Source organism: Egretta garzetta, unplaced genomic scaffold, assembly GCF_000687185.1.
Source record: "Egretta garzetta isolate BGI_Z169 unplaced genomic scaffold, ASM68718v1 scaffold583, whole genome shotgun sequence".
NCBI lineage: Eukaryota > Metazoa > Chordata > Aves > Pelecaniformes > Ardeidae > Egretta > Egretta garzetta.
In genome coordinates, this window is record NW_009259189.1 from 536,802 (window position 1) to 547,062 (window position 10,261).

A 10,261-nucleotide genomic window follows, 5' to 3' on the forward strand; every position below is an offset into this window, starting at 1 on the left:
CTTGAGCATATAATGAAATTTTGACAGTGTTTAAGCAGGCCAAGAGCTAAAATCTTTTCCTTTGATGCAGAATGATCTGCAAATAGTATCAAGGCCCTGGAGGTCAGAGCCAAGCTAGTTGCCATTTTGGTGGAGTTTTGGAGCTTTGCTCTGTTTATGCACTCTGCTTATTAAGAATTTAAATTCGTATTGCAAAGATAACGATCAGTTTCTCCATCTGGTAGACAAGATGAAACGATTCTGTGCAGCTCATAATGTGGGTGGCAGGAGATTTGGGGGTAGAATTTAAATTTCTGACTTCCATTTTTACATGGAGTATGAATACATAGTTCTTTTTCTGATTTATTTTGTTGGTATGCTTTCATTAGGTTTTTAGGGGTTTGATTTTTAATTTACCATTCTGAGAAAATGTAGTAATTGCTCTTTAAAAGGGTGTCCAATGAGATTTTTTGATGCTCCTTGTGCTTATGCAGTAGTTGATTGCTTTGAAGTCGTATTTCCACAGCTGTACTGGTGCTGTCTACAGTCTGTGTGCTGACTGGCTCAAGTATATAGACAGTTGGGTCTGCTTATAAGTGAAATTTTTCTTATAGACTTTTTTTTTTTTCCAGAATTTGGCTTATATCATGTGCCTCAGATCGTGTTTAAGTTAGAAGATCTGGGTTTCCAAATAAAGATTGTAGTTAACCAACAATTAGTAAGGGGAATTATTTTATATTTGACTTCAGAGCCCCAAAATGGAGGCAGTTACATGAAAAAGATTTTGAATTTTTAATCCAACTTATGAGAAAAAGGTACATAGTGCATTTTGATTGGTTGAGTGTGATATGTTTTCAGAAATTTTTTATTTTATTTGTTATTTTTCTCTGCCAGAATTTATCATAAGCACTTCCTAAACTTCTGTATCCCATGTACCGCATCTAAACACCTAAGCTTTCCATGCAGAATTCACAATGAATCCATAGACAGGTATGCTTATCATATCTACAGTTTATTATTGCTGGTAATTCCTTGTAACTGTAATGCTGTTCTAATGCACCAGTACTGAAATATTTTCCTAAAACCTAGTTGGTTATTTTCTGCATAATAGTATTCTCTCATAAACTACTGCAGAAGTGTGCATTCTGTAGAAGTAATTGACAGAACTGGTGCTTTAAGTTTTTTAAGTCTTCATAAACAGGGTCTGTGAAATGTAAGGAATTATAACTGAAGTTTCCTAATGAGGTTGATGATCTTAATTTGTACCACACAACCGTTAAGACACCAGATTTAATAGTTATATCGTTTGGAGTATGCACTGAAGAGTGTTTCAGCTAGGGCTGTGCACGATAACACTGAAATGTTGTCTTCTGCCATAATGCTTATGAATTGAGGAAAGAATTCATGCTAAAGACAAACGATATTTATCGGTTATAACTGAACAGCACATAATCTTGTCAAACACATGCATATTACTAGGAAATTTCTGTTGAATTACCTATGGTTCTTTAACTCTATACTGTCACGTACACATTATAAAAATCACAAACTACTGCAGCATGAGCCTTTGTGTCTGATTCATGACTTTACAATTATGCTTTTTTTTCCAGAAATACTGCCTTGATGCTGTTACTTGTGCAGTAGTTTTCCCCTCTGCCTGATAATCCTGGAAGGGAGTTCTCTTGTTTTTAAAATTGTTATTTGCTCTAGTACGTGCGGGGGAGCAGAATTAGTCAGTTGGAATAGTTTGGTGATTTTGCAGATACAAAGAAACCCTAAAACTTTCATCCCACATGATAATAAAAGGCAGGTTTATGACCATGTAGTGTTTTTAGCTGTCTCAGCAGAAGGGAGTATATTAGAAGAAAAAGAAAAGCTTTGTCTTGTTGATGTGACATTTTGTTCTTTAAAAGAGATACCATAATTCTGTAATAAATGCATTTGTTGTCATGGATTTTACAAACAGTAAAGTGGAATTAGAGGATCCTATAAAGTTGTCCCTCCGTTTGGATAACTGAATACGGCAGGATTGTGTGGGAAAAGCTCTGCTGCTCGCAGTCTTAAGTTAAAGCTCTTGTTAGTGAGAACCCATTTCTAATAGGAACTGCAGGAGAACTGCAGTTCAGGGGCTGGTTTCCTTGGAGCAGCTGTGCATGCATGAAGGACATTTGTCGATACAGACTTTGTGGCCAAAAAATACATTTTCATGATCATCGTACTCTGTCAGAGGTCTCACTGATCTTGGTCTTGGGGTAAAAGAAAAGGTAATAGTGAAGGTCCGTATGTGTATATGAACATGTGCAGATGAGCTCTGCTTTTACTCTCTTCGTTACAGATGGTGAACCAGAACCTGCTGATGGAAAAATTATGTTCAGGAAACCAGCCAAGCGTTCATCAGAGAACTTTTTGGACTTCAATGTAAGTTCAAGTAAGAAGATGAAAGAGGCAAAGAAAACTAAGAGAGAAGCAACTACTCCTCAAAGTACAGCTAAACAAATAAAAAACAGCAGTCTTCTCTCATTTGATGATGAGGAAAATGATGATTAGGAGTTGTACTTTTTTATATTTTACTTACTTTACTTCTAGGGATTTGAGTACTATTGAGTGTTTTTGTAGAAACTGAAGCATGGTATCTGAGTCTTCTTTTATTTTGTTACAGTCCAGCTAGAGAGACATAACATAAAACTAGCCAGAGCTGAGTCTTGGCTGTTCAGATGGAACTGTATGAACAGTATGTCATGTCTTTATTTTAAAAGAGAATTTAACCCTGTATGTAAAAGCTATTTGAGGTCACAAATGAGCAGCAAAATATACCTGTACATATCCAGCTGATATAAATTTCCAGTCAATAAATTTTAAAATGTCCTCCATTACTAAAAATGTATTTCCTCTCTATTTAATGGCCTTAGTTGACAGTTGTGTCGTTTTTATCTGTTATTGTTGACTTGAGATTCAAAAGAGAGAGACTTCATTGCTGTGGAACAGAGACTGAAGTTTTCTCTCTCATAGCTTAACAAAAGTTTGCACTAACTTTTGCATGTGTGGTTTGGCAGATTAGCTCTTTGCAGAGTCCTTGCAGTAAGTGAGCCTGCAGTTGCTAAAATCATGTAGTCTTAGTCCTGTCTTTGGTGAATGCAGTCTAAGAAGCATCAAATTCATTTGAATTGATGGTGCTAGCAAGGTATGAAAAAAGTGACTGTAGTTGATGGTATCAACTAATGCAAAAGAAAGATGCTGAAACCCTTGGAGGTTGTGCACTTTGGTTTTCACACTGATGGACTCAGTGGTTTAGTGGTGGGTGTTTTTTGAAGTATATTTGTTTCAGTTGGCTACATATGTGTTCATAACTATTTGGGATCTCAAACAGCTTATTTAAAAAATTCGTTTAATCTTTAAGCCGTGGAAAAGCATATTTTGGTTTTCTTCAAGTAGGAAATGGTAAACAGGAAATTTAAGTCAAGAAATGTTATAGCCGTGATACGAAGTTTTAAAATTTTTCAGCTGTCCATGTACAGTACACTGAAAGTGACCATTTCTGTACCATTTATGTAACAGGATGTGCTGAAATTCAAAATAACAATGTGAGAGCTGATGGAATTGGGGAGAACAAGGTGGTGGAAATGGGACTAATGACTGAAATTATTTGGAAGTATGGTGTGTTCTGTAACCATATTTAAGTAAGACCTGAGACTGCTGCAGAATTAGAGGGTGTAAGGCAATGCAACCAGTTCTGCTGCTGCATGACAGGACATTCAAAATTATTTGGGCTGTAAAGCTTCATTGAGGAGCAAATTTGAAGTTGCTGTGTGAAACAGCTGGTTTAATTTGTTAATCTGGTATTAAACAATAAATTATGTTTTCTGTAAGTGGTCTAAAGATATTTTAATGAATATTTCAGTGCATAAAAGGGGGGGGGGGGGGGTGTCACTTGATAATGAAGCCTCTTATGACTGCTACCTGTCTCTGTACATACCAGCTTCCTGCAGCATGAGATCAGATGCAAGTTTGCATACTACTTCACACTAATTGTGTGAGTGCATGTTACCCTGATTTTGAAAACAAATAGATCTGTTGCCCTCTCAGAAAATTAAAACCAGACCTATAAATGGATATTGAAGTCATGTTCTAGCACTGGTCTGATGTTAGAGGTGCAGTGTGACAACCTGATTATTCCCATGAGGACATGTTACATTTGTAAATACATAATTTGTCTGTATTCTGCATATATAAAAAAGAAAATAAAACACAAGAAGAAGAAATACAGAATCAAAGGTTCCCAGGAATTAATATTGTCATTTATTTTGTATACTTAAAACTTGTTTGAATCCATTTAAAATAGATATATACACACCCCCATGAGAAATCTTGTAGCGTTACAGTATACTGAAGGAATATTTGGGCATATTTCAACAACTGGGTAAATACTCTGACTTGCTGAGATTCATCTGAAAGAATGAATTAGCCATTGACTGCTTTTCTGGTTCTGTTCATCAGCACAAAAATATACTTGCTTACATTTTTCTTGCACAGCCTGAAAGCTCTTCACTTTAGCTGTGAGGCAGGTTAGGAGACATGGCTATCAAGAGAGAGATAAATGTTTGCCAAGGATCAGAGGGAATTTGGATTTACCCTAAAATTAGAGAGGGCCTCTCATATAAGCAGCTGATTTGGCATGTTGAAAATAAGATTGAGGTCGTGTTTGAATCTGGTTAGTAATTTAAACAAAAATTAATATTTCTAGTGAAAGACTTGTGAGACTGAAGTCCAGTAAGAAGAGGGTTACCTCAAAATATCGGGTGCAGTACTTTTGCTTAATCATGCTCCTTGCCCTACAACTTCATGACAGATGTCTGGAATGCAAATAAATTATTTGGGTTCACTTGGAAATAATACGATGAAAGGCATGTTGTTCTTCAGGCAACACAGCAGGGGAAAGAAAGGTGGATACAGAAACCCAGTTTCTTTCCTTTATTCTGACTGTGATTGGTAGTGCTCTGACCAGGAGGAGACCTTTGTATTCATTGTATTTCACTCCCAGTTCACCTAACAATAACTAATTGGATGTATTTATTAAGAGGTGTGAGTGATGCACAAAAGCATTTTAGTCAAGTAGTCATGTGAAAAGTCAGTGTTCTTAATGTGACACACTGGGAAAATTACACACGCCATCAGCTCCCCATGAAACCTGTGACTAAAGAGAACAATTACTTGTTCATTTTGGAAGGAAATGTGAAACTGTCTCAAGCAATCACCTGCCTTAAGCAATGGCTCATGGAAAAATAGTAATCGCAAGAACTTTCTAATAAAGGGGAAGCCAAAGTGAGCACATGGAATGTGGGACTAGGACTGGAATGGACAATTTTCCTGGCTTTCTCTTTCTCTGTCTTCGCTGCCCCCATCCCCAGTCCTTTCCCTCTCCTGCAGAGGGGAATGTATATGTATGTATTGTTTTTCTTGTGGAGCTTGCTCACGTAAGTGTGAGAGCAGCCCTCTGGAGGTGCAAGGTGAAAGTAGCTGTGGCCTGTTACTTAATATGGGAATCTTGTACAGTCTTTATTAATACAATCTTTGAAAATTTCCAGTTCATTAAGACTCCAAAACATTTATTGATGGTGGTGTTCTTGCTCTTCTTAGCTAAGCAGTAAGCTGGAACAAACCTGGTGAACTGTAGTAGTGTTGCATCAATGGATGCTTATAGTGGAGGCTTTTTATGTTGCAAAGGTGTTTGGATGTCATCAGGAAAAGTGAGATGCTCTATCACTTGTCTTTCTTTTGAAGAAATGGGGTCTTTCTCTAAATGATAGGAAGCAAAGGGAGTCATCAAGAATGCTGCGTTATTGGGGTAGAAATTGCAAAGACATGGGACAGAATGAGCAAGAAAATGGACATATGGTGGGTGGTCCAGGAGTTCCTACCCTTGGTTATATTTCTAGCCTGTCTGATAAGGTTAATTTTTCTCAAATAAAAAATTTGTTGGGCCGCAAATGGTCGTTTCATTGGCCTAAACAGGAAGGGATGAGACAGAATTTTATTCTGATAGTTTTTGTGTCCGGGGTTTTTCCAGGAAATATCGTTTGGAGGATCAAAGGCTGTGTTTTGCAGGCACTGAACCCAAGAAGCCTGTATTTAGCTGGTTTAATTACACATTTTTTTAAGTTTCAACGCAGGACTTAATGTCTTTTTTTACAGTGCTTCAGTGTATAATCCTGTTAGGAAGCTGCAGTTTTATAATGAAGCAGGAAGTAGTAATGTCATCGTTTCAGCTGATTGTTTCCCTCGTGCTGTAGTGCGTTAACTAAGCAACGCTTCACTTGGCTGTGTAGAGCCAATTGCATTCTCAAGGACATCAGGCCCGCCTGAGGATGAGTCATTACCTTTGGTACAGCACAAGAGGTATGATATGCAGTCTCAGCAAGTGTTTGTCCATTGAAGTTCGTTAATAACCTATAGCCCTCTCCCGTGGCAAGATGCCATAAATCAATCCTTTGTGCTTTCAGCAAACAGAAAGGCTGGTGTATCAACTGCCTCTTCAGTATCATCCCTTTATTCCCATTCCTAGGGCAAGGTGTTAATCTGCGAAGAGATTTTTCATGTCATAGACCTCCCCTTCCACCCAGCTCCCTTGAGAGCATTCCAGAGGCAGCAGTCACAAGGGTAGCCAGTAAAACCAGGGGAGAAACACCACAGGGTTTTACGTGAGTGACTGCAACCTCTGGTAGACTTCCTCAAGATTTTGAGAACCTACAAAATCTCAGAGCCAGCCCCGGGGAAGTAACTTCCTCCTGGGGAAAATGGATGAGTCCAGTCAGGAAAATTACACAAGATTGAATTTGATAGTGTTTACCCTGCTATCACGTCTTATTTTTTGTTGGAGGTAAAGCAACAGCTGGCAAAAGCAGTTTTTCCTCTGTCAGGAGATGTAAAGTGGCTTTGGTGCCATTCCAATCCATATGGCAAAGGATTCCTTTTCCGTGACTCCCGTGGCAGTCCTCAGTGCAATGCCTGATTAATTAAGGCCATGGGCAAGAGGGAGCTACCTTGTAATAGGCAGAAGTTATTAGAGGAAGGTGTTGTCAAGCCTCCGTGGGGTAACGGTGATCACTGCACGCTTTTAGTTTTGATATCATAAAAGAGTTGCTCCCTTAGGGACGACATAGTAACAACAAACTTTAAAAGGGCAGATTATAAAACTATGAGGAAAATGGTTAACAGCAGGCTGAAGGGCAAAGAGAAGTACTTAAAAACCACAGAGATCTGCCTGGAGGCTATTTAAGAACATTGTATTAGAGGCACAGATGGTTTGTACACCTCTGAGCAAAAACACAGCGCACGAGGAAGAATGAAACTCAAAGGGTTATGTGGGAGAAAAGCGTGAGGATAGAAAGGTTGAGAACGCATCCCTTAAAAATGACGACTGTCTGAATGACAGGCTAGGAAACATTATCAGGAGAGTGGAAAGAGCTGGGAAGTGTCAGCGCTAAGAAAAAGACTATAGCAGCCGCTGACTTTGGATGCCCAGGATGAAAGACCGAAAAAGAGTGATTCTAATAATGTTCTGAGCACTTTGCCTTTGAAAACTGGGCCACTCCAGATGAGACTTCACCAGAAAAACAAGGATGCTCTTAATCTGAGTTAGCTAGCACAAACCGAAATCTCAATAAAGCCGAAGCAATCTGCAGTTTTAATACGTGACTAGGCCAAATTCAAGAGTAAAGAAGCCCATTCAAACACAGTTTCTCTATCCTAGGCCTTTAATTTCACCTTGTGTTAGATTCTGTGCCAAAAACAATGGTTTTAATCTTTGCCAAAGAAGGTAAAGAAAAAAAAATCAAACACTCCTAAAAACTCTAATTTTAGCAAAAGCTAAAAGCCTACATTTGTTCTGGTACAGCTTTGGGCTGAGAGGGAGACTGTCTGATAAGGATGTAGTGAGGTTTGCAGAGCTTTTTTTGCGCCGACGTGTAATTGGGGAGATGCAGCATTTTGCTTGTCATGTATCTGAGAGCAGGAACACACTGATTATAAATTAGAAGGGGAACATCTCAAGTATCACAAGTCTGATGATGTGTGCAAAAAAAAAGCATCCTTATGAAATCAATGAAAGTTATTTTCTGGTTTAAAACCAAGGAAAGGCAGGGGAAGGTTAGAGCAACTATTTTGGCAATAAAAATTTGATGCGCAGAGTCTCAGTGGGACTAGAGCCCTGGCATCTAGGCTGTTTTATTCTGCCCTGTTAAATTGAAACAAACAGTTCAGCTGCCCGAGTCTCTTCCCGTCTCCTCTGACATGCCAGCTATCTCGAGAGAAGAGGTGAAGCATTGTTCTGATCGGTGCCGCAGCAGCAGCAGCAGCAGTTTTATAATTTAAGGGCTGCATAAAATTTATGGAGCACTGAGAAGAGCTTAAATCAATTTTATGATTTTCATAAATTATTGCAGGCAGATGATGTTTGTGTAGGAAGCCAGTGATGTTTGAACTGTTTACCCAATGGACAGCAACATTCAAAATAGGGATTTTCAAAGGCACCTGTGGGAATTACGCAGTCGAGTTTGATGGGAGTTAGAAGGTTTGTTCGTTTCAGCTACTTAGTATTCCACTATTAATTTTTAATCATGCCAAATTGTTTCAAATACTTGGTAAAAATCAAAATTAGAGGAAGGTCAAATTCAGAGCAATTTTTAAAATTTCATTGCTATTGTGCTTGATGTGCTTATAAACAGTGTGTGTGGGGGGGTAACCTGCAATTGTATTTCAGGTGAAAAACCACTTTGGCACTTCAAGAGTTAACCCTTTTCTTACCACGGTGTGATTTTGGGTTGTTGCTTAGGCCCTGGTACTGTGAGGAACCTTGTTCTCTCTCTGCTTAAGGCCGTTCCTGAAAATAACTCCAGCTGCTACAGAGAAGGACCAGCCCATAGAGCAGAAAGAGAAACAATAGCTGGTTCCTTGTCACACATTTCAAGACTACATAAGAGAAATATAATTCCTTACGTTACAGGTATGAATAGAGATTGAACTTTCCTTCCAGACAACTAGCCAAGATGGGGCTGATGAGATACAGTTCCCATCTCATCCTATTTTGAGTATAATCGGGGCTTGAAAGAGCCCTTCCCTCACTGGGTGTTATGCCTGTCAGGATACAGATAGGTTGGAGACCTTTCATCACATTGCGATACCTCTGAGCTATAATACTTGGTGCTTAATTTTCTGTATTTGAAACTTCTCCAACTCCTCTAAAAAGAAATCACTGCATTTCAGGTTATTGCAGACTGAATATGCTAAACATGGTATTAGTGGGAAGAACCATTGATGAATTCCTCTATGCTGGATGGGCAGCTTGGGCTGAATTATTTTCTGATGTTACTCCACTGCTCTCAATAAAACGATACTGATACATGAGCTCCGTACTAAACCTGAACAAGGTAGTCTGAGGCGAATGGGTTTAAATTCAAGGAAGTGAAGCATTGGACACTCTGGGATCTTGCCACTGAATTCCTATAGCCAACAACAAACATAAATGATGGGAGCAACTGACTCAGTGGTCATTCTGCAGGAAGGGATCTGTGACTGCCGCGAATTAAACACTGAACACAGGCCACAGTGTGAGGAAAGCTAATGCAATTTCGGCTCTATAAATAATGTGTCATGGAGAAGAAATGTGAAGTAATCCTACCCTACTTATTCTCTGCTTCAGACCTTAGCTGGAGTAATGCATCCACTTTTGTGCACTATACTTCAAAAAAGAAAAATGCAGACCAATTGGAAAGTCCAGCAGAAAGTAGTGCTATTGATCAGAAGTCTAGAAAACATGACCTGTGAGGACAGACTGAAAGAAGCGGCTTTATACATCTAGAGAAAGGAGATGCAGGGGAGGGAATGAGAATGTGATACCGGTCTTCAGATATGTAAAGCTTGCTGCAAAGAGGAAAGTAATAAATTGTTCCCTGTGTCCACTGGGAATACAAAAAGAACTAATGGATTTAAATTGCAGCAAAGGAGATTTAAGGAAGACATTAGGACAGGCTTTCTAGCTGTAACAGTAGTGAAGTACTGAAACAGATTGCCTGGGGAGGTTGTGGAATCTTCATTGCCAGACATTTTTAAGGACAGGTTAGACAAACACCTGTCAGGAATGATTTGGGTATAATTGATCCTGCCTTAGGGCAGAGGGCTGGACTAGATGACCTCGCAAGGTCCTTTCCAGCCCTGTTTTCTATGGTTCTCCCATTAAGAAGGCCGATGTGATATTCCTAGGACCTCATCATTCCTTTTAAAAGCCAAA

At 39.0% G+C, this 10,261-nt stretch overlaps 1 protein-coding gene across 1 annotated transcript in view; it reads left to right on the plus strand.

The window, feature by feature from the left end:
- Positions 1-4,224, plus strand: part of KIAA1143 (KIAA1143 ortholog) — a 10,981-nt gene extending 6,757 nt beyond the window's left edge. The window contains exon 3 of the mRNA XM_009635734.2: positions 2,315-4,224. Within this exon, the coding sequence (XP_009634029.1) occupies positions 2,315-2,526 (212 nt within the window). The 3' untranslated portion in view covers positions 2,527-4,224. The remainder of the gene's footprint in view (positions 1-2,314) is intronic.
- Positions 4,225-10,261: the final 6,037 nt, after the last annotated feature.